General features: G+C 35.6%; 2 protein-coding genes across 4 annotated transcripts in view; one reads left to right on the forward strand and one right to left on the reverse strand.

Annotated features, from left to right (window-relative positions):
* Positions 1-9: 9 nt before the first annotated feature.
* On the reverse strand, positions 10-10,510 carry LOC145660668 (mitochondrial inner membrane protease subunit 2). Of its 2 annotated transcripts, none has more exons than XM_081725990.1 (2): positions 10,300-10,510; positions 10-559 (listed from the first exon to the last, which is right to left on the reverse strand). In XM_081725990.1, the coding sequence occupies exon 2, from the start codon at positions 547-549 to the stop codon at positions 10-12; it is 540 nt and encodes a 179-aa protein (XP_081582116.1). In that variant the 5' UTR covers positions 550-559; positions 10,300-10,510. The 2 variants fall into 2 exon arrangements, with proteins under 2 accessions (XP_081582116.1, XP_081582117.1); XM_081725991.1 differs by having other exon boundaries at positions 10-556; positions 10,300-10,506.
* Positions 10,511-11,137: 627 nt separating this feature from the next.
* Positions 11,138-24,733, forward strand: part of LOC145660669 (protein IMPACT-like) — a 36,578-nt gene continuing 22,982 nt past the window's right edge. The window contains exon 1 of one of the 2 annotated variants that reach the window (XM_081725993.1): positions 11,138-11,343. In XM_081725993.1, coding sequence (XP_081582119.1) covers positions 11,320-11,343 — 24 coding nt within the window. In that variant the 5' untranslated portion in view covers positions 11,138-11,319. The remainder of the gene's footprint in view (positions 11,344-24,733) is intronic. The other variant, XM_081725992.1, reaches the window with a different exon arrangement.

Genomic DNA, 24,733 nt, shown 5'->3' on the forward strand with positions numbered 1-24,733 from the left:
TAAATTAATTTATTTCTCAGAATCTAAATTCTGATCCATTAAGTCTTTGGGTTCAATATTTACGGGCCACCTACTACATGGTAAATCACACTTGACTCTCTGCCATCGCTTCGGAGGCCATACGATGTGAGATGCTTTAGCTTGTACGAGGCCAAGTGACACAGGCCCAAAGGAGTTAGAGTCCATGGAATGTCCAGTGTGGTCACCTTCCACCCAGCAATGGCCTTCTGGAATTTTCACATACTGCCGTTTGTACCCCAACGTTTGTACGACGTCTCCCTCAAGCCCCACAACCCGCTTTATGATTTTCTGGTCGGGATCTTTAGGTGACACAAGTGAAATCACATCTCCTCGAGATATTTTGTACTGGCGAGTAGACCATCTATTTAGGTAGATGTAGTCGGGCGTCTCAGAGTCTGGGTTGAACGCAGGCTGCATAGATACTCCTTCCACCCTAGCGATGTACCCCACGGAGTCGAAGAAAGTGACTCCGATGGGGATTCCAACAAGCACAGACTTCAAAAGCACCGGCAGTTTCATATGAAACATTAAACATCTGCTGAAAAACAGAAAATTATATTAACATTGCTCACAATCAGCAGAAATTCTAGGTGTCGCTCTTTATTTCCACACATTTCGGTAAACAAATACCAGTAACGTTATTAACAATATTTTAGAGATATATACGGGGTTAACTATACAATTCCCCCTCCAGTTGGTATCCTTACGGAGAAACGAAATTACATTCAATTAATTTCAACAAAATTACTCCAAATTTTCCAATACTAAGCTAATCTGACTCTATCCTATCCTACTTATCCTACCTAACTCTACTCTACTATACCATTTTAAAGCGGCCCAACTTATCGATGCCCAGCTGCAGCGCGTATTGTACAGTTAACCCATATATAGAGATGCAAGGGCTCGGAAAAAACCGGCTTTTTTTAAAAAAAAAAAAAAAACTCGTTTTTTTTCTGCTTCGCTTTTTTGCTTAGGAAACTTTGATTTTTTCTTTTTTTTTTCAAAATTCTGCTTTAAATTGATACAGCAGACTCTCGCTTCTCTATAAACAAAAACTCATTTATTTAGTAGTTGATACAGATAATTATATAAAATCTCGAAAATAAACCATGAATTTTTTAACCTCTTATACACAAAAGTAAGAACCTCCTTTAAAAAAAACTAGCAAAATTGTATGTAGTATTTTTACTTTAAAATATTCCACACCCTCTTTTTGAAACAAAATTAAAATAAAATAAAACATAAGAGAAATACTTACATTTATATGATACGCTTAAAGGCTGCATATTTAGAGCTTTGTTTTGGGTGGTTCTGTATATTCTTAAAATTTTACAATTAAATTTTATATAACCACCACGACGGTTTACCCAGTCCTCAAGGTTTCTGAAGTTTTAACAAGAGGAATTCAACATATCATTGCGGAACTCCCCCCCTCCCCCAAAAAACTACAGAATACATTTAAGTCATGCACAACAAACATGACTGAGTGGTTAGTTTTTGCGCTTCCAGTGGGAAGTCCGCGGTTCAATCACGCATTCGACCATTCTGACAAAGTGTTTTTTTTTTTTTTTTTTTTTTTTTTTTTTTTTTTTTTTTTTTTTGCCATTTGTGAATGTAAAAATAGTGAGTGCACTGTGAGGCTTGGCCAACTTTCTTTCTTATTGTTTTTAAATCGTTGTTATTACTAATTGCCAGCAGTGACAGATTTGCGAAGAGGGTTAGGATAAGGAAGGGGGGGGGGGCTATTTCGGACTGAAGCCTGTTACCCGAAATTACGAAATGTCTAAAAATAACGAAATATTATTTATGCCTTTACTCAAACTTTAAATATAAACTTATTATTTGCTGAGCAAAACAATATATTTACTTTAAAAAACCTAAGTACTTGTAACAGTTTCGCTAACTTTTTGGCTTCATCAGACTCTATGATAGACAGGAGTAATGTACAATCTTTTCTTTCTTTCTTTAACCCAGAAGTAGGGTTTAGGTTTTATTTAGGCAGCTTCGAACTGTATTCCCTATTACACTTTATTAGCTTGCTTGGTATAAGTTATATATTCTGTCTTAAATAGTCCAAAATTTAAGTTAAAATTCTTTGTCAGTGCGTTCCGTATAATACTTGAAATCAAATTATTAGGTCTTCTATGAAATTGTTGATCTCTGTTGATATACATAAAATTACATTTTTAAAATTTTATCAGACTCGGATATAAAAATTATTATATTTTTTCCATTTGATTATACGGACTGGTCTTAAAAATAAATTTTAATTATAATCTTCTAAATATGCGTTTTCGCTAAATTACTTTATCAGATAATGTACTATCTTGTATACAAACAACCGCTGAGGCACCTTGCTTCTGATTGGCTCCTGGCATCAGTCAATCCCGTTCAAGGATACTGATTTTAAATTTCTATATGGAGGCTTTCTATTGTTGTCAACAACACAAAATGACAATCTTAACTATAATCTAAACTAACAATTAATTAATTTAAATAATTATCTATCTATCTATCTCCCTCTCTCTCTCTCTCTATACATATATATATATATATATATATATATATATATATATATATATATATATATAAATAAATGAATAAACATATATACACTTATACAACATGTACATCAATCAATACATATAAAACACAACCATAATAAATCTACATATTCAATTCTTATAATACTTTAAGCTTTTTTAATAATTTATTCCACTGTTGGTCGATGTTAAGTCCTGACTTCCAGTTCATTATTTTATTACCCTCCATTTCCATTTTCTGACTATGCTTCTATCATGTTGAACTAGAATTTTTACTTCATTCCATTTAACTGCATGTCCCGTGTCCCTTATGTGTTTGTAGACCGCACTTTTATATCTTTCTAACTTCACACACGTTTTCTTAGTCTCTCTCCAGTTTCTCCAACATAACACATGTCACACTCTCTGCACTGAATTTTGTAGATTACTCCGTTTCTCCTTCCAAACTTTCTATCCCCCACCACATTTTTCTGTGTTTTTTCTAATGTTCTCCTTCATCTCGCTGCTCTTCTCTTATTAAAAGAATGCTTAAGAAGATGGAAGACATATCAACATAAAGGAAAGGAAGCAAGAGACTATTGGAATTGATAAGGGAGAAAAGAAGAAAGAAGAGCAAGAAATATTGATTGAGAAAAAAGGGGTAAGGATAAATGATTTATATTTCAAGACTGTCATTGTCACAACTTGCAACAATTTTCTATTCACAGCTCTTTTGAAAAAAATGGGCGCCATTTTGACAGCTTAGATTGGATCGTCGAGAAAATCTATACACAAAATTTAGAATGTCTCTTAATTCTACCCTCAAAATTTCAAGTTAAAAGTCCGAAAGTTGTACCCTGTAGTGTGTGTAAGGTACAGACAGACAGACGAATAAATGTAGGTCGAGTAGTCCAATGAGCCTCAGTGACGTCCGCCAAATATGAATACCAAATATATTAATTTAAAACAAAGATACACCCAGTTTCTAAAAGAATATACGTATTACGAGGAATTATTTTGTCCAAACTATCGATCACTGCGCCTCGGCTCGGCTATTGGAGAAACGAATAAATAGTCTAGTTTATATTAACAGCCGCTAGATGTCAGTTGTCTTCTGTTTTGCTTGGTAACCCTCATATGCTTAAAATGGCTACTCCACAGCAGGTCATTTTGTGTTCCCCAATTTGCAAAGTGCAATTCCGTGATTACAGTGCAAAGACGTTTCAGGTTGAGGTACCAAATTGATCCTCCGAATGGGTGGAACATTCGCAGATGGTATCGACAGTTTGTAGATACAGGATGTGTATGTAAAGGAACAAGTCCTGGCCGCCCTCGTATTCCTGAAGAAAATGTTGCACGAATTCAAACTGCTTTTTAACGTAGTCCTTCAAAATCAACTCGTTGTGCCAGTCGGGAGTTACAAGTGCCGTCAACAACAATTTGGTGTGTTTTGAGACGTCAGTTGGTTATGAAGCCGTACAAGTTACAGCTGTTACAAGCTCTGCGTCCTGATGACAAACGCAAACGTGTGGCATTTTGTAACGAGATTCTGGATGCTATTGACAATGATAACACTTTTGCACAACGCATCGTGTTCAGTGGTGAAGCGACTTTCCGTGTTAGTGGTCAGGTAAACAAACAAAATGTTCGAATTTGGGGCCTACAGAATCCACATGCAGTCATTGAACATGTACGAAATTCACCCAAAGTCTATGTGTTTTGTGCAATATCCCGATCATCTGTTTACAACCCATTCTTCTTTAATGGAAACACGGTTAACAGTCAGCAGTATCTAGTTATGTTACAAAACTGGTTGTTTCCGAGGCTGCACGAAGACAACTTCATTTTTCAACAACACGGAGCACTCCCTCACTGGAGTCGCAAAGTGCGTGAACATCTTAATGAAACTCTACCGAACCGCTGGATTAGTCGTCAAGGAGCTGGCGAGTTAGCATGTCTCAGCTGGCCTCCACGGTCACCGGATTTGCCACCCTGTGACTTCTTCCTGTGGGGTTTCGTTAAAGACAACGTTTCCACCACTGTACCACCACTTCCACAGAACCTGGAAGAGTTGAAAAACCGGATCCGTACTGCCATAACATCAGTGACGCAGGACATGCTTGCCCGAATATGGGAGGAATTTAAGTATCGATTTGATATTGTTCGTGTCGCTGATGGAGGACATATTGAACATCTGTAATTTGAACTTTGAACTGTAATTTGAACTTGAGAGGTTTGTAAATACGTGTATAAAATTTCATATTCGTATGTCCTGAAGTTTAATAAATATATGAATTCGAAATACGTATATTCTTTTTGAAACAGGGTGTATAATTCATGTTTATAAAATAAATGTTTCAAAATGTCTTATATGAAATAAATATTTTCGAGTGTAAAATAAATGGTTTTATTGTTGAAGTTCACTTCCGATACACTGTGCATTCGATTACGGGAATTTCCCGGTCACTTGTTGCAAGACGGTACTCTCCCGGAAATTAATTTAAAATAATTAATGAAGATATAATTCGTATTTTGTAAAGCAAATATTTCAAAATATCTTAAATGAAATTAAATATCTTCCAGCATAAAATAAATAGTCTTATTGTTGAAGTATTCACTTCCGATGCTTTCTGCGTTCAATTACGGAAATTTCCCGAGCACTTCTTTCACGACTGCTTTTTCCGAAAATGTAGCTTTCTTTACTGTACATCGAACTTTCCACTAGTACACAAATTTGAATTCAGCACTTGAAATGGTAAGCGTTACGTAGTCTTCGGAACTCCGATCATTAAGCTTCTTAAAATTTGTCAAGAATTTTCACGCTATTGGTAGTGTTGATTCTACAGAATGCTTATTTGAAGAGTAGTAACAAAAGATTGAACTAAACTGCTGTTGTTGGAAAACAAAATTTTACTGAGGAATACTTGTCTTACCATCAAAGGTAAGTAATAATACTAATAGTTTTACTAATGTATTTACTGGTAGTATCGGAACCTATGGTCTTAAGTCATCAAACGTATGGTGGATAACATCCCTCGGCGTCGCCGAGCACATTATTCACGGGAAGTATTTTCTAAAATATAAAATTGCATATTTCACTTCAAATAAGCTATAAGCATAATCCATACATTAATTAGTTTTATAGTTATCTCAAGTTAAGTTTTTTATTCATTCAGTGCATTCAGAAATGTATAAAGGCCTTATGTTGAATGTTGCTGTATACCTTAACGTGAAAGTATCTAATTCGCACAAGGAAAGTCCGAAATCTCTTAAAAACCACCTTTAATGTGATCACCTTAGTTGTACCAATATTATACTAACAAAAGACTCAAAAATCCAGGTATTTTTTTTCTGGTGGGTCCAAACGGAAATATAACCGTGGAAGGATGAGACATCAGCAAAGGTGAATTGTTGGTGTGTGTAGGGAAAATGGTGAGATTTTTTTTTTTTTTAAGCGAATGTGAATATAATTCTCGATCTGCCGAAAGTTTATTTGAAATTATTTCTCTTTATGTGAATCTAGGATCCGTCGTACTCATCGATTGTTGGAAGGGTTATTCTTCTTTGGATAAAGAAAAATGGCAGCATTTAACAGTAATTCATTCGTTCAATTTAGATCCGAGTACTGGAGCTAATACACAATCAGTTGAAAATTTGTCGTCGCATTTAAAGCGTAATGTTGTATCTACTCATGGATCAGAAAACGTAATGTTACACTTCGCATGGTATTTATGGCGTCAGAGATTTTGTCATAGTTTGTCGATTCGAGATCAATATTTTTTTTATTTGTTCAGCATGCTGGTTTGCTGTATCATTAATGGTAAGTAATGTTTGATTATTTATTTATTTATTTTTTGTAATTTTTGGAGTGGTTACATCTAGCGGAGGATTTGGGGAGCGGCAGCCCCCGTAGATTAAAAATAATCGTAGAAAATGTATTATGAGTTACTTAATTTATTCTACTGACGTTTCTAGCGGGGGTTGGGGGTGCTGTACCCCTGTGTAAACTTGAAAATGATCGTCGTGGTTATTCTGTGTTTTTTGTTTAATTTTCCTAGTTAATAAATTAGATGTTATTGTGTAATATCGTGTGGATAGATTAAGTTTAGTTAGGTTATGTTTAGCTAGTTTAGAAGCTGCTTATTATTTTAACTGAAATGCCTGGGTTAACTGATTCATCTGTTATGATGATTAGTTTAGGAAGCCGCTCTTAAGTATGTTTTGATTCTTCGGAGTAGTCTGGCAGTAAGTTCCTTGTAACAGGTTATCTGTTTCGAGGAACTGGTTGCGAGAGTGCTCCAATGAATCGAATCGTCCTTGAGAACTGATTCATGAACTGTTCCGGAAGCCAGGTCAGACGAATCGTTTCCAGTCCCTGGTCGGCACAAAGTAAACCCTTGCCGTACAGTTTTATTATACGGATCCATAGTATAAGTAATAGTAGTAGTACAAGAGTAGGAGTAGCAGTAGTAGTACCAGGCACGTGTTAGAAGCTCCGCAGGGGTTCGTTAGGTTCTGTTCTCGACATAAAATGGGCAAATTAAAGACTTCTGCAAATTTTTCCGTACATTTTACAAACTGTGGATCCGTATAGTAAAACGGTACCTCATTATGGTCTAATCTGGGACCGCCATCTGCTCAAGATTACCTCTTGCAGCCACAATATAGTAGTTCGGGTACTACGAATCTCCACGAAAGAAGAGGAGAATTCACTTATTAATGGCTACTGAATTATGCAGTAACAGTGTATCCCAATATACACTAACCCCAGGGTGCGAAATCCCGGGGGGGACGGGAGGGATTTTCCCCCCACCAAATATTTATACTTGCGTTCCCCCCCACCACCAAAATGTGTAAGGGGGGACACCTTAATATGAAAATATAAGTAGATCTATAATGAAAATTTTCAAACAAACAATAAATTTAATGCATGCCTGTTTTTCAAAAACGTAGTTTAGTTGTAAAGGTATCAGGTGTTTAACTTTGTCGGCTGTTTCGTTGTGACGAGATGGAGACCTTTATTCTCTAGCGTACCAGTTGCGTGCAAAATTGGTAAAATTTCTTAAACAGTTGACGAATCTACAAACAGGTTTGCGGATAAGCACTTGCTTTTATATGTAACATATGTGGACGAAGAAAATAACCCTTGTTGTTGTTTTTATAAATTGTTGTTGTTGTTGTTTTTATCCACATCGAATGGATCTTGTATCTGAAAGAGTTTTTGATGTTGTGAATGCTGTTCACAACTTTGAATATTTGTTAGGTGAACTTCATACAGCTGCAAAACTTAAAAGTATCGTGACAGTCACAGATGCCGAAGGACTGCTAAAAATCAAAAGATTGTTTCACATACGTTGAATTTCAAATGAGGAGCATGTATTATTTGCAGTCTTTACATATTTTTCTTGTATAATGCAATTCCTACTTTTGGAGTATGAAAATGCTGACCATTTCAACAGAGATAGTTTTAAACTGAGTGGTATTTACACACACACACACACACACAAAAAAAAAAAAAAAAAAAAAAAAATGCTGGAGAAAAAGAACATTCTATTGCTCGGTTTTCTTCTGGATATTGCGTCCATTCTGTCTAATATTAGTAAAACGATGCAAAAGGAACCAGTTTCATACAATGAAATAGAGCAAGAATTGAATCTTTAATCCAAGCTTTGAGAGAAATGCGTATGAAAGATGATGTCTACCAAAGTCTTTGTATTAGTGCACTGCAGACAAGCGTCTGATACAGGGAGGGATGATAGTGAGTTTGATCAAATAAGGGGGCAGGTAATCCAGGGTTTAGTAGAAGAAGTGAAAAGAAGGTTAACTTCTAATGATGTCCTAAAGTGCTTTTCAGTGTTTGAAAATAAAGATCGTAATAACATGAGTGGTTTATACGGTAACGTAGACGTATATAAAGAAGCTCAACTGTTTGGATTAAATCCTGATACTGCAGTGTTAGAATGGCTTGGTTTGATTTAGTTTAACGTCCCACGATTATGCCTGCTAGGCTAAAGGAGACGTGGACCTACTGATTATAATGGAATTCGACCACTTTGGTCGTTCAACTGTACACCACCGGGAATCGAACCAGGGACCACGTTAACCGAAGTCAAGCGTGCTAGCCACTAGACCAAACGGGGGTTCTACAGTGTCAGAATGGAGAGAGTACAAGTCAAGTTCTAAGTCGGTAAATGATTTTCAAGTTCTTAAAGACTTAACGCGGAAAGTTCGTTCTGTGCCATTATCAACTGCTGCCTGTGAACGTGGATTCAGTGTTGTTCATGTCAAAAGTTTCGAAAGAACCCGTATGTTGGCGAGTACCTTTCAATCTTTATTAACAATTAAACTCAGTGGATCTCCTGTAAAATTATGGGATGCTGTTACTGTTGCTCATACGTGGGCTTCTTCTGGCCATCACATGTTCAACTCTCGTTACACACGGAAAGAAAGTGAAGTTTAATCTTAAATTTTTTCTCTATGGTAAGATACGTTATTGCAAACTATATTTTAGGTCTATAATTAAGTAACACAATCATTCAATACTCATATTATTGTGGCTCTCTTCGGTGGTCTACTGGCGCACCATCTTCGGTGCACGGGGTCCCGGGTTCGATTCCCGGTGGAAGCGCCTTACAAAAATTTGAACGATTACCGTGGTTCGGATTCCACCTTAAACTGTAAGTCCACATCTCATAGCTTCGCTGCTGAAAAGGGACACTAAATTTAAATAAGCAAATCAATCGTATTGTTGTATTTGTGTTTTCATTTTCTAAGGTTTAACGTCCTACGAATATTCAGTAAAACTTTGGATGACGGTCATGATGAGATAGATAATAATGGTGGATTAAGATAGTGGAAGGAGGCGGGAGCCAGGGATTCCACGCACCTGAGGTGAGCGCTCAACCACTGAGGCAGCACGGCTTTTTGTTGTCTATCAAGTATTTGTATTAAAATCATATTTGTTATTTATAATAATATATTCTTGCTAATAATACAATATAAATACATAGTATTATTTAGACTTACATAAGTGACCGGATATCTGAGCGACCAAACTGAAATACTAAATACTTAGCGAAGAAACGGGAATTTCATAAATAATAAAAACTATGCTCTGACTCTCTGCTCATGGGGATCTACGGTTGGCCAGGTGAAGCGCTTCCAGTTAGTAGTTCTAATGCTTGGTTAGGACATCGGTTCTCAGGGACTATTATTTCTGGCTCATAGATCTCTACCGCATTTTCGTGAATGCAGTCTTCAATATGATGGTAAACACAAGGGTACTGTGGTCCCACGGGACTCTAACCCTGGACCATACGCACCGAAGTGTATATTAAATGCAGTAGATATGTTATCAATTTTGGTTAAATGAATAAATAACATTAAAGTATTTTTAAATAATAATGTTGACTAGTTTGAACATTTATTATTATTATTAGTAGTAGTAGTAATAATAATAATAATAATCCATTAAAATCTCAACTTTTTGGAGGCTCCACGAAGCATTAGTGTGGATCGCTGAACTTCTTCCCCCCCCCCCCACCATTTTCAAATGATTTCGCACCCTGACTAACCCTGAACAAGAGCCTTCTCTTCTTACTTATAACACTATTATTCAAGACGAATTCCGGCCTTGTCTTTAGAGTTCTTAAGTGGAATTACTTCCAATTGGATGGTTAAATCATTACGTACTAACTTATAATTAAAATGTGTATCGATTACAAGATGATTAGACCCTGATTTTAAAATTATTTACCTTAAATTCTGTAAAACCTAAAACCAAACAAACTCACAACAGCTGATTCATAATGAACGATGTGGACCCATTGGTTTCAGCAACGTTGCCAGCGCAGACATTCACAATATCAGATTCAAGCACTCGAAAATTTCAGTAAAACATCAACGAAGCAACATAAACGCAACGCATATTCAGGCATTATTTGAGCTATTTAATTAAAGTAATTTGCATGATATTGTTTAAATCCACTTCACCCATTTATATTTTGTTCTAAGCAAGATCATTCATCTTTTCTCTTTGTCAGTGAATAATTAAGAGTTTAGAGTAAAATTTTCGGGATGATGGATTATCTTTTAAAAATTCATTTCACACCTTGCTCCCACTCATTACTATAGTCACCATTGTTGCCACTTGTTTAGCATACTTCTTCTCCCCTTTTCTACCTCAATGATATGCCGGTATATTGCAAGTTGTACTGTTTTAAAATTAAAATTTACTGGAAACGGAAAAATCTGCTTCTTACTGTACAGTAGTCCTAACGATGTATATATATTATATAGATAGATTCCACAAGCTCTTCTTTAAAATTAAAATAATAATAAATATTGCGACCAATGGCGTATTTAGGGGGGCTTCCGGGCTTAAGCCACCCCCCACCCCCGAAATCTTACTTACTAAATTAAAGTATATGAAATATCTTGCAGAATTTTCACATTTTCAGGCAAAGCCCCCCCCCCCCCCGAAAGTTAGCAAAGCCCTCCCCGAAACAAAATCGTAAATACGCCACTGATTGCGACCTCCAATGCTGTTAAAGAATTTTAAGTTGTTTCGCGGAAAGAAAAATCTAGTTGGCAACTCTAAACCTGTGAAAGAAGAAAATGAAAATAGTAAGAAAACTGTGGTTGTGCCGGGTTGTGCTAAGGAGAGAATATTAAAAGAGCCAAAATTTTGGAAGTAGGAGGATGGCCAGATGACGATTTAATTTAATGTTGATTTTAAAGGGAGAGCATTATTCCTAGTCTTTGAGAGATCACTAATATGGTAGATAACTTGTCAAGACAGGTGAGTTTAATTGTAACTTATTAGTGCAAGGATGAATTATTTAAAAAATATACTGTATCAACCAATAATACGTATTTTATGAGTAACTGAATTCACTGGGCAACAATTTGTGCCCAGTAAAGAGCAAATGTATTTCTGCACAACCCAAGTTTAATTGCGCGGACAGATATACTTATAAAATTTAAATTTAGTAGATTCTAACTTGCATTAAAAAGTTGACAACAAGAGCAAGTAGGTGAAGTTTAGTAAAGTATTCGGTCCATGTTCCGTTAAGGGGGTCCAAAACTAACCTAACCTAAAATAACGTTATATTATGTACTCAAACGAAAATCAGTGGAAAGAAGTGGAGAAATTGCAAATTTCGTGTGGAAGAAAAGTATAGGTAGGGAGGAAAGTGCAAGATTACGGAGAAATACACTGCAGTTGTCTTATAAACGTAGCGGCAAATTTTTATTTTGAGCCAAACAGTGACTTCAACCGATTCATGTGATCCGATTACGGATATAGTATACGTAAAGCCGCGTCAGTTCCCGAAGGAGCTGGACGCTCATACTTTTAGGGATTATTCATTGAGTATCTACGAACTTACCAAGGGGGTAACAAAGCGACTTTGATTTACTTATCGACTGATACGAAAATAAAAAAGAACGTACCTGTACTTTATATCTGCATGTGTAGTGCCCTTGTACTTTATCTATGACTATGTGTGTGTGGGGGGGGGTATTTAACGCATATCGCATGTCTTGTGCAGATGGATACTTCTTATTATTGCACTACGTAGAAAATTTATGGTATTTCATGTAGAAGTGGTAATAGAACACAGAAGAAACGCAGATCACGACGTTCTCATGTATACTATTACCCCGATTACAATTACTAACACAGTGAAAGTAATGTACGATGTTAAGAATTATACTATAAGTACAAGGGCCACAATGTTACTAAACATCAATTTAGGTGAAGCGGTGACTATGAATTTTCAGATCTAAATGGGGGCTACCGCCCCCCAAACCCCCCTCTCAAGTACCATAAAAACATCAAAAATAATAATAAATAATCACACCACTACTATAAAGCTAAGATAAGAAGGGAAAAATTAAAAAAAAAAACACTAGTCTCTAATCATAAATCAGTGCATGACAAAGAAAAAAAAAATACATCTCTACAAGACAATAGGACAAGCAGCAGCAAACCAAGTACTTTGCCTAATACTCAAATGCAAAACAAATCAAGAATAAAAATAATATGAATTAAAAAAAGAAAACACTCACCATTTCGCCATAGGAGAACACTCATGAATAATGAACTCATAACTGCTGATTCCATACACGAAAAAATAAGATACCAAGAACACATGCGCAATACTCAACATTACTGAAAAATGTTCCTTTCCGCACACGCGTCGTTTTATTAAACCGAGCACACTTGCTATTATTACAAACAAGAACCCAATAAACGTCCACTTTTACAATACGTCGAAAATATCTTCAGCTTTAGACCACAACTATGATACGTTTTGGTAAGTCTTTACTTTGACTCCAACTGTGACTTTAATCGGTTGTTATAGGTTCAGTTACTTCCTGGAACTGTTTGTGCGTGAGTCACTTGTTGGAACTGTTCGTGCCTTTGGTGTGACGTCTTAGTTCATATTTTTTTCCACTAGGTGTCTGTGTAGTCATGTCACATGTGGTGTTTGTTAGTGTGATGTCACATGTTCTGTGTGCATGTATGTGTGTGCTGCTGTTTGTGGCATGCGGGAAGCGCGTAATTGAATTGGTTGAATTGAGTTAGAGAAAACCTAGGCAATTATAGTTTGTAGCGCATGCAGTTCAATGTTCTGAATCACTCCTCGGATTACAAGTGGTTCAAGTAGGTAAAAAGTTACGTGAACATATCACAGTAATCGTGTCGCATGCCATTGTGTCTTATAAGTTGTAATACATATAGATCTATGAAACTAGTCATTTTATATAACAGAACAAAACTACAAACAAGTCCAGCAACCAGTGCAGAGCTCATACAGAGATACAGTGACTAGCAGAATTATTCGGACACTGTAGTGTTTGACAAAAGATGGAATTTATTTCAAAGGAAAAGCAAATGTAAATAATATGTTATTTTCTCTGACATTCAACAAACATAAACAATTTTATACTTCGAAAATAAAATAACTTAACGATGAATGTGTAGTAGTGAGATTAAAACAAACTCAATACAAATTCGGGTGTTGCCAAATTATTCGGACACCTGATCGGAAATCAGTTATCGAGTAAAAAATATAAAACTCAATATCTAGTAGGTAGTCCTTTCTGCTTAAGAACTGCGTGTAGTCTATGTGACATACCGTTCACAAGTTTTCGAGTGTATGCAACAATAATGTTGGCCCATTCTTGACGAACCACGTCCTTCAGATGCGCCTTTAAGGTTATGGATGTTTTTCGAATTTGTTTCTCTAGTTTATCCCACAAATGTTGAGTCGGGTTCATATCTGGAGACTGAAGAGGTGGATGGAATGTCTTTGGGCAAGTGTATAGTAACCACAGTTTTACAATATGAGCTGTGTTTCGGGTTGTTGTCTTCGTAGAATTTGAATATATCTAATATACCCATTTATGTGCGTTCTCCTTTAAATTATCTTTGAGAATTTGCAGGCAGAGGTGTTTGTTCATTGACTGTTCGATGAACACCAGCTCACCTACTCCAGACGCTGACATGCAGGCCCATAGCATGGACGCTTATTGACGGCTGCAGATTTTGTTCCTCTTCTCTGTATTGGGTCTTCTCCACACCATTATCTTCCCATCAGAACAAAAGATATTGAACTTGCTTTCATGAAAAAAATCACCCCAATACCAATTGGCACCCATATACTGGTATTATTTCGCAAAACTAGTCTTTTCCTCCGGTTTTTTCTTTTTTGATATGAGGCTTTCTGAATGCTACGTGGCCATGAAAATCAGTTCTTCTTAGGACTCTTCTAATTTATCAGGATTTACGTCGATCCCCATTTATTCTCCAACCTCGGCAGCGATTTTTGGAGCACTTATTCGTTGATCCATTTTTCCTTTCCGGACTATTGCGGATTTCCGTCTCTCCGAAAATGTATTTGGATGTCTCGTGCCAGGGGCAAGTGGTTCATCGGTACGGGCGAGTATTTAACATCATACCGAAGGTAAGTAAATGATTTGTATTGTGTGATATGGGCTAGTAGCCTTTTTCTTGGGTGAGTAAAATTTTGTTGCTTATTTGCATCCCTGAAATAAATGCTTTGTAATATAGTATTGGATAGTTGGGAAACGGTGGTAGAGCGCTCACTTTTGGTGCATGGGTTCATCCTTTTCTTTCCATTTTTTTCCTTTTACCATTATCACGCATCTCACCATCATCGTTTTCTTTAGCATCGGAGCATAAGCCTGGGACGTTAAACTTAAAAGAAGTAATAGATACTGTAGAAAGTAAAGAACTGATTTTTTAACACAAAAATTCATGTTCTATGTTTTTCACTTTCATTCTTTATAAGTTTTTGATTATATTAAAATGCTCGCAAACTTTCCTAAGTTGGATAAATTCTGTGATTTATTCCACTTCATCTTTACACAAAAGAGCATATTTTGAAAGATCTTTGTCTCTATTTTGTGCACATTTAGGGCACATCATCATTTGCATGAAAGAACAACTAACTCTGTACTTTGAAAATAATAATCTCATTAACTGTGCACAATATGGGTTTCGGAAAGGTATGTCCACAATTAAAGCCAGGGTGGAAAAAATCATGATTTTTTTAAAAAAAATCATTTTTGATAATTTTCTTGATTTAAATCGATTTTTTTGATTTAAATCAAATCTTTCTCCTCGTATAATACAAGTCGCGAACTGAAGAAAAAGCACAACGAATTAGCATTAAATGCCAATTATACCATTTAAGTGAAAGTATTGGAGTTGAATTTTGAATTAATCCCCAATCGTTAACCTGTATCAATCTTAAACAATGTTTCTTAACATTTTTTTTTTTTTTTTAATTATAGACTTTCAGTCAAGCATCATCCCTATTTACCCTAGGATCATGATTCATACCTCATTCTCTTCAGAATAGAACAGCTTTTAAAACGGTAACATTCACATTTTCCCTGTCATGTCCTTGATGCGGAAAATTTTGAGCGAAATCGGTATTTTTCTGATTTTTTTTCAAATTTTGATCCCCTCTGGACTCCCCTATGTTAACGCACAGATCTCAAAAACAACTGGGAAATACTAACAGTGTACTAAATGTGTGTACAAAATTTCAAGCTTCTATCTAGAATAGTAAGAGCGGGAAAAATATTTAACAATGAGCTAAGAACATCCCCGCAATACCCCAGATGACCAGGATGTAATATAAAAATTTCCTCAGACATCCCTATTTACCCTAAAATCATGATTTGTACATTATTCTCTTCAGAATAAAACAGAGTTTCAAACGGTACCATTTAAATGTCTCCATCGTGTAGGCCAGTGGTTCTCAAACTTGTTGTGACTAGGGATGGCCAAAAATTTTTGGATTCGGATATCCCGGATCCGGATCTTGCCGGATCCGGACCTAGATCCAGATCTCGGATTCGAACCTCAGATCTTGATTCGTATCCAAACCTACATCTGAAATTGCGATGATAAAATTGTATATCTAAAATTCATTAAAACTTTTTTAGGGTTTACTGATATAGTAGGTTGCTGTGCTTTTAAATTTTTCCACAACACGTTTGTGCTACCTTTTTCTTTATTTTATTTTAACCTTGCAATATTTACATGTTGCACTTTCTGTCGAAGTCTCTTTAGTAAAATGTTTCCAAGTTTGATTTCTTCCCATTTCAGAGTATAGTGAACTGTCTGAAAACTGATGTAAATGGTAAAAAATTCTTCTGTTTAGTTTCTCTTCGAAACTAAATGTTAGCTTCACATTGAAAATATTTATTTTATTCTTAGAAAATAAACTTTCTTCTTTTCTCATATACAAATGAAATATCTTTTAGCTAAGGCCCTTCTAATCGCAGGAATACTAGACAAAACAAACTCTTTATTAATAGTAGTTTCTGACTCACTAGAGTCCAACCATCAACAAGTGTAATAATGAATATCTTTCACTTCGAAGGTATATACAACAAAAAATATAGACTGGTTGGCGTGAGAATTTCAGGAGAGCGATATGGTTGTGTTCGTTGTATGACTTTATTACCTAACTTATGGCTTGCCCTTCTGAGGTCGGGAGTTTGTTGAAGGAGTAAATATAAAAGAGATTTCTATTATTTTTTCTTCACCCTCCAGGTTTCTTTAATCATACATTGCAGGACGTAATCAAAACATATCCATGCATCGTATCATTGAAGCGTTTTGTGTTTTGTATATTAAAGTGTTCAAAAATATTTAACATATTCGCATTTGTTCATGTAATCTCAGGTTCAATTCTCGGTGGGAACATACATGAGAAAAATGAAAGTTGAAACAATATGAAAATAGTATTTAAAAGTCAGGAAATAGATATTAAAACTTTAGCTATCTATTGGGACTGTAAGGCTGTAGTTAAATTAACCCACACGTTTCGTGAAGATATATTATGTCGTTATTGTTTATTTACTATAAGCTACCAGATACATCGTCAGAGGTCACTTTACACTGTAGTAATCAACAAATGAAAACAAACGGAAAAGGAATGGAGTAGAGATGCAAAAAAGCCGGCTTTTTTGAATCGATGGTTTTTTCCACATAAAAAGCCGGCTTTTTTGGGAAAAAAACGAGAATTTTGGAAATTTTGGCTTTTTTCAACTTCATGATTTTTCTATCTAAATAGCTTTCTTATAGTATATTTTATAGTTAGATAAAAATTCCATGACCTGAATGTGATATTTCGCTCTGAAATTCACCATCAAGATGGATGGAGCACATATTTTACGAATTAAAGCTAACATGAAGAATGTAGTATTTGAGGGTAATTTTAGAGGCTATTTAACTTTATTTTAACTTTTGAGTTATCGACATCTTTTTTCTTCTCTAGTTTGTCATCCGTGTTTCATTTCTAAGAGCTTTCAGTACTCTAGCTTCTAGCGCAAAAGTTAAACTTGCCCGTTTTTCTATTTATCCGTCAAAGCGTACGTTTTTCAATATATCCGTCAAACCGTACTTCCACATTTCTCTTATACTGTACCTGTGAAGTGATTTAGCAATAATTTTCCGGACACAACCTTGAATACCAATTTATACAAATAATCAGTAGCGGATTTAGAAAAGTACTTTAGGAGGTTTTTTTCTGATTGTTTCGTTTCCTAAAAAGTCCTAATTTTATTTGGGAAGTGCTTGAAGTTTATGAGTACAGGCATAAATAATATTTCGTTTCGTTTATATGTTTAGCAATAATCTTCCGGATACAACTTTAAAAAATCATTTTATACTGAGAATCAGTGGCGGATTTAGAAAAGTATTTTGGGAAGGGTTTCTTACTAATGTTTAGTTGTTTTTTTTTAACATTCGTAATTTTTATTTGACGGGAGCTTAAAGTTTATGAGTAAAGGCATAAATAATAGATATTTCGTTTGTTGCAGACATTCCGTAACTTTGGGGAACAGGCTTCAGTCCGAAAGACCGCTCCCCTAACCTTCGCAAAACCGTCACTGCTGGTAATTAGTAATAATAACGATTTAAAAACAATAAAAAAGGAAGTCGCCCAACTCACAGTACATGCACTATTTCTACATTCACAGATGGAATGAAGAAAAGCTTTGTCAGAATGGTCGAATGCTGGTTGAATCCCGGATTTCCCGATAGAAGCGCAAAAGCTAATCACTCAGTCATGTTTGTTGTGCAGTTGTATTTAGCTTAACTTAAATATATTCCGTAGTCTTTTTTTTTTTTTTTTTTTTTGGGGGGGGGGGTCCGTAATGATATGTTGAATCCCTCTTGTTAAAAATTCAGAAAACTTGAGGATTGGGTAAACTGTGATGGTGGTTCTATAAAACTTAACTGTAGAATTTCAAGAATATACAGAACCAAAAGCTCTAGATGTGCAGCCTTTAAGTGTATCATATAAATCTAAGTATTTCTCTTATGTTTTATTTTAATTTTATTTTGTTTCAAAAAGAGGGTATGGACTATTTTGAAGTAAAAATACTACATACTATTTTGCTAGTTATTTGTGTATTCTTTAAAAAGAAGTGTTTACTTTTAGGGTTGGCTGATTTACACAAACTTTCTTTTTAATAACTGGTTTAAACCACAAAAATAAAAAGAATGAAAAATGCGAATCGTGTGAACTTCATGGTAACGTTTCCAGATATCAAACCACCTGCAATAGTTTTATTTCCCTTTCACCTTTTAATCAAGGTGTCCCATGTTCAATTCTCGGTCGAACCACAATCCTTTTTTCATGCGTAACCCAAGTAGCGGTTCGGATGTCAGTTTAAGCGAAAGTCTTCTCCTTGATAACCTCGGTATTTCGTAAGGATGTTAAGCCTAAATATACGAAACAAACCAAATTGTATATTTCTACATGCCTAAATGCGTGTTGTTTTATAAAGAAGCCAATATTGCTTAAATATATTGATAGAAATTGGCAAAATTTATCGATTGCCTACGTAGCTTCCAACATTAGCTTGGATTGGACTTTCAATGATATCTACGTACCGGTACTAAATTTGTAATTTAATACCTCAGTTTTAGCGTACTGATTATGGTACGTTGACCTTTAAATTTTACATGCAAAGCAATAACAGGATTTTCCCGTTATTGTCTTACATTTCAAGTAATGACGGGATTTTCCCAGTAGCTAGGGCGGGAGATTCTCAACTTAAGAAATTTACTGACCGCACTTCTTTAAGCTTGTGGGAGTTCTTCCGGCATAACCCCGCTGTTGCATAATAACATCAAGGCGAAACAAACAGGCTATTTCTGTGAATATGTAATATAAATACATAAAGCAAAAATTCTAAGTCAAAAAAGCCTGGTTTAAACCAAAAAAGCCTGGTTTAAACATCCCCAAAAAAAACGGGTTTTTGGCATATTCAAAAACAACCACGGTTCTTGCCAACTCTGCTTACTTTTGTATATAGAAGTTTAAAAATTTCTTATTATATACATTGGTTAATCCTGTGGAATTCATAATGTAAATATGTTGAAGAAAAATTGTTTGAAATATTTTTTCGAAATTCATAGTTTATTTTCGATGTTTTATATTATTATCAGCATCAACCACTAATTAAATGATTTTTTGTGTTATAGAGAAGCGATACAAAGTCTGTTTTATCAATTTAAAGCAGTATTTTGAAAAAAGCCCAAAATTTCCGAAGCAAAAAAGCAAAGCAGAAAAAACCGAGTTTTTTTCCAAAAAAGCCGGTTTTTTTCCGAGCCCTTGCATCTCTAGAATGGAGGGAAGGTCTCCAGAGCCTTAAATCAAGGTACTAACCTAGCATTTGCCCAGTATAACCCTGGAAAATCCTCAGGCAGGATGGCTGGTCTCCGAATTCGAACCCGGTATTATCCAATTGCGAAGCAAGAATCCTAACAAGTAGCCTGAGCTCGCTCCGTATTATTATTATTATTATTATTATTATTATTATTATTATTATTATTATTATTATTATTATTATTTAATTAACGTAATGTTTTAAAATTAGTGCAAATTAAACCGTACTTTCTTTATTGTTGATGTTACAGTTAATAAGCCTACATGAGACATCAGTCCCCCATCAAGAAAGAATACTAGAACTGGAATTCAGGAAGCGGGGGTGAAGAGATTAATGAGGATGAGGAAACTATGTACGATGCAAAAACTGAGTAATGTTGACTTCATCACAGATATATTCACTTACATACATAAATTAACCCTTTGGGAAGCGCATGGTACAATTTGTACCACACGGGTGTTTCATGGTACATTGCGTTATAACTCTCCTATTTGAGCTTTTTCGTCCGTTTTTATTTTTTCCAAGTCCAGAGGCATTGTAGAAGACCTTACGTATGGTTTCACACCTTCCTGCATCGGAGGTGATGACATCATAATTCTAAATATATATTTTCATTTATTAAGCCTATGTTCATTATTTTTTGGCGGGCTTATTTTTGCACGGAGAAAATTGAAATTTTGCACAAACATTCAATCCACCGAGTAGTATTTACCAGATTTTTTTTCAGATTTCTGCGTTAAAACAGGGGGGATCCAGAGAGGTAAATAGTTGAAAAAAGGGATATTTTTACCCAAAAAACCCCTTTCTTCGGGATTTTCCCGCCTTAGATACATGATGGAGACACACGTGAGTCATACCGTCTGAAAGGCAGTTTTATTCTGAAAAGAATGATGGGCGAAACATGACCCTAGGGTAATTAGGGATGCCTCGGGGAATTTTTACAAAATATCCTTTTGTATACGGGAATTTGGTACATTGTCTTTATATGTATTTTTTTTGGCGGGCTTACTTTTGCACCTAGAAGATTGAAATTGTGCATAAACATTCACCCTACCTAGAAGTATTTATCATATTTTTTCAGATCTCTGCGTTAAAACAGGGGGGTCCAGAGGGGCTCAAAGTTGAAAAAGGGATATTTAGACCAAAAAATCCCTTTGTTCCGGATTTTCCCGCCTCAGATACATGATGGAGACACGTGAGTCATACCGTCTGAAAGGCAGTTCTATTCTGAAGAGAATGATTGGCGGATTATAGTCTTAGGGTAATTAGGGATGTGTCAGGGATTTTTTATCAAAATATACTTCTGTATAGGGGAATATGGGACATTGTCGGTATATATATATATTTTTGGCGGGGTTATTTTTGCACCTAGAAGATTGAAATTGTGCACAAACATTCAGTCCACCGAGTTGTATTTAACAGATTTTTTTTCAGATTTCTGCGTTAAAACAGGGGGGTCCAGAGGGGCTGAAAGTTGAAAAAAGGGATTTTTAGACCAAAAATTTCCCCCTTTTCGGGAATTTCTCGCCTTAAATACATGATGGAGACATGTGAATGGTACCGCCTGAAAGGCAATTCTATTCTGTAGAGAATGATTGGCGGATTATAGTTCTAGGGTAAATAGAGATGTGTCAGGAAATTTTTTACCTGAGATCATGGTGTTTTGCTGTAATTTTGGGCATTGTGGGAATTCTTGATAAAATTTCTCCCGCCCTTAGTATTCAAGATAGAAACTTGAAATTTTCATTTGTTCCCGAGTTATTGACAAAAGAAAATTTGTCAACTGTCAAATACTTTCTTTCCCATGTATACAACAAGGCAGGGCTCTGAGCAATCACTTACTCTTCACCTCATTAACAAACGCTTCGAATTTTCATTTCCTGAATGGTATTTACTTTATAACATATGTTTCTGAATCAAAATACAATTTTCATACTTAATTTCTCGCAACCCACAAAAGCACGGCCCGCGACCCACACTTTGAGAAACACGTGTAGGCTATTTGGGGCTGGAAAATCACGAAAAAAGGGATTTTCTGTTAAGAAATATCCCCTTTTTTACTTTTTACCCCTCTGTACCGCCTCTGTTTAAAGACAAAGATCTTAAACAAATCTGAAAGATACTAAGGGGTGCAGCGAATGAGTGTCCAAAATTTCAAACTTCTAGATGCAAAAGTAAGCCCACGAAAAATACTATACCCAAATACCCCAGATTCCCGTATAAAACAGGATCTCAGGTAACAGTTTCCTGAGACATCCTATTTATCCTGAGATCATGGTTCGTACAGAAAGAATAGAACAGCCTTTCAGATGGTACCATTCGTATGTCTCCATCTCAGGCGGGAAAATCGCGAAGAAAGCTATTTTTTGTTAAAAATATCCATTTTTTTAAATTTTTGCCCCTCTCGACCCTCCTGCTTTCACGCAGAGATCTGAGATCATCTGAAAAATACTAAGGGTGCACTGGTCGAGTGTGCAGAATTTCAGTCTACTGAATGCAAAATGTAGGCTCGCCAAAAAATAATAAAAATAGGCACAACAAAAAATATCTTTTTTTTTTTAATTTATGACGCCATCATATCCTATGTCTCGAGGCAGAGAGGCGTAAAAGCATATGTAACGTGCTCTACGATGCCTTCAGTTCTGAAAAAAAAACGAAGTAAAAAGCTTTATTGGTACTTTTTTTAATCGAATAATGAAGATAAGATTTTATCCTATCACCTAAAAATAGGTGATATAATTTAAAAGGTTAAGCGTTAAGGAAAAAGTACAGCAACGCTTATCACTTTTTTCCACAAAAATTACTGGTATTTGACAGGAGCATATTTTAAAGGAAATTGTTACTAGCTTGCGGCACGAAATAAATAAGTTTTGTTTAAAGTTATAAAATCTTAAAAAATCGGAGAGGGGATAGGACACTTCTAAATACGTCCTATTATCTGGGAACAAATGTATAGACGCGCACACAAAGGAATCTTCGTCTTAAATGTCGATGGTGATTTCCCCGTTGGAATAGTTAACGATTTACAATATAAGCCCTTTGTTACGAAGAGAAGAAAACAGGATTATCCTGTTACCCGTTCAAAACGGGATTTTCTCTAACCATCCTCTGCATGACACTTGTTTTCATGCTATGCTGTACATATTGTACATTTGAGTCTCATTGTATTATGATTATCATCTTCCATAATCGAAATAACAGAACAGAAACAGGACTTTACTTAGTATTTTCACTTTAAATTATTACGGAATTTGATTTAAATCAGCGATTTTTATTTTAAAAAATCAAATGATTTAAACCGTGATTTAAATCAGACTGATTTAAATCAATCCACCCTGATTAAAGCTGTTGAAAAAGTTGTATCTGAGATAATTGATGCCTTTGAAAACAGTTCATTCGCTTGCGCAACATTATTAGATTTAAGTAAGGCTTTTGATACTGTTTTGTAGAAAGACAAAAGCCATGGTGATTGGAACGAAGGGGTCTGTGTCAAATATAAAAGTAGGAGGGGAGAAAGTAGAACAAGTGAATAGTTTTCGATATCTGGGTAGTATTCTTAGTAATAACATGAAGTGCGAACGTGAAATAAAAGCAAGGATAGGAATGGCGAAAGAAGCCTTTAGGAGGAAGAAAAGTCTGTTTTGTGGGGCCTTGAATAAAGAGTTGAGAAAAAGACTCATAAAATGCTTCGTGTGGAGTGTTGTACTGTATGGGGCGAAACGTGGACATTACGTAAAGGTGACGAAAATTGGCTGGAAGCCTTCGAAATATGGGTGTGGAGAAGAATGGAAAGAATTAGTTGGGTCGAGCGAAAAACGAATGAGAGTATGTTAGAAATGGTGGGTGAGAAAAGAACACTTTTAGATTTTATTAGGAAGAGGAAGAGAAACTGGTTGGGACATTGCCTAAGAAGAGATTGTATCATGAGGGACGTCCTAGAGGGTATGGTGGCGGGAAAGAGAGGGGGGGGCGAAGGAGACTACAATTAATGGATGATATTAAAACAGAAAGATCATACGCGAAGACGAAGAAGTTAGCGGAGGACCGTGGAGCATTGAAGCTTCTCAGCTGCGGCAAGTGACCTGCCAATAAAGGCAGAATACTTATGATGATGATGATGATTTGATACTGTTTCACATGAAATATTGATTCAGAAATTACAGTATTATGGGATCAGAGGAACTGAGCTCATATTGATCAGGTCTTATCTAGAAAGTAGAAAACAAGTTGTGTGTGTACAAAATAAACAGTCAAACGTACTTGAAATATTGACAGGAGTGCCACAGGGAAGTGTCATTGGACCTTTTCTATTTCTGGTACATATTAACGATTTACCTGTCTACTTATTAGAAACCAATGTTATGTATGCCGATGACACTACATTTATAACGAAAGAAGATAATATCAACGCAATACACACGAAAAATAATAAAGCAATAGATAAATCTACTACTTGGCTGTTCCACAATAAATTACATTTGAATCATAATATAACAGAGAAGTTATACTTTCATCTCAGCAGCTCCACAACTGGTACAAAAGAATGCTCAGTTAATCTATTAGGGATATACTTAGATACGAAATTAAACTGGAATGTGCATACTATGCAATTGCAACTTTGTAAAAAATTAACAAGGGCAGTATGTGTGTTACGTAAATTAAAAATATTTGTAAGTAAAAGTCTATTAATCACTGAATATTATTGTTTCTTTCACTCTCATCTGTCGTATGGCATACTAATTATTATGGGGTAATTCTTCCGGGGCACAAACAGTATTTAAGTGGCAAAAAACGATAACAGGAATTCCAGAGAGAGAATCTTGTAGACATTTTTTCAAAGATTTTGAAATAATTACCATCCCGTCTTTATACATATTATCGTGCCTTATGTATATCAAAGAAAACTACAAATTATGTTACTCGAAGTAGCGTTCGCTCACACAATACAAGGCGCAAAAATGAAA

Source organism: Thermobia domestica, chromosome 9 (assembly GCF_964235325.1).
Source record: "Thermobia domestica chromosome 9, izTheDome1.hap1.1, whole genome shotgun sequence".
Taxonomy (NCBI): Eukaryota; Metazoa; Arthropoda; class Insecta; order Zygentoma; family Lepismatidae; genus Thermobia; species Thermobia domestica.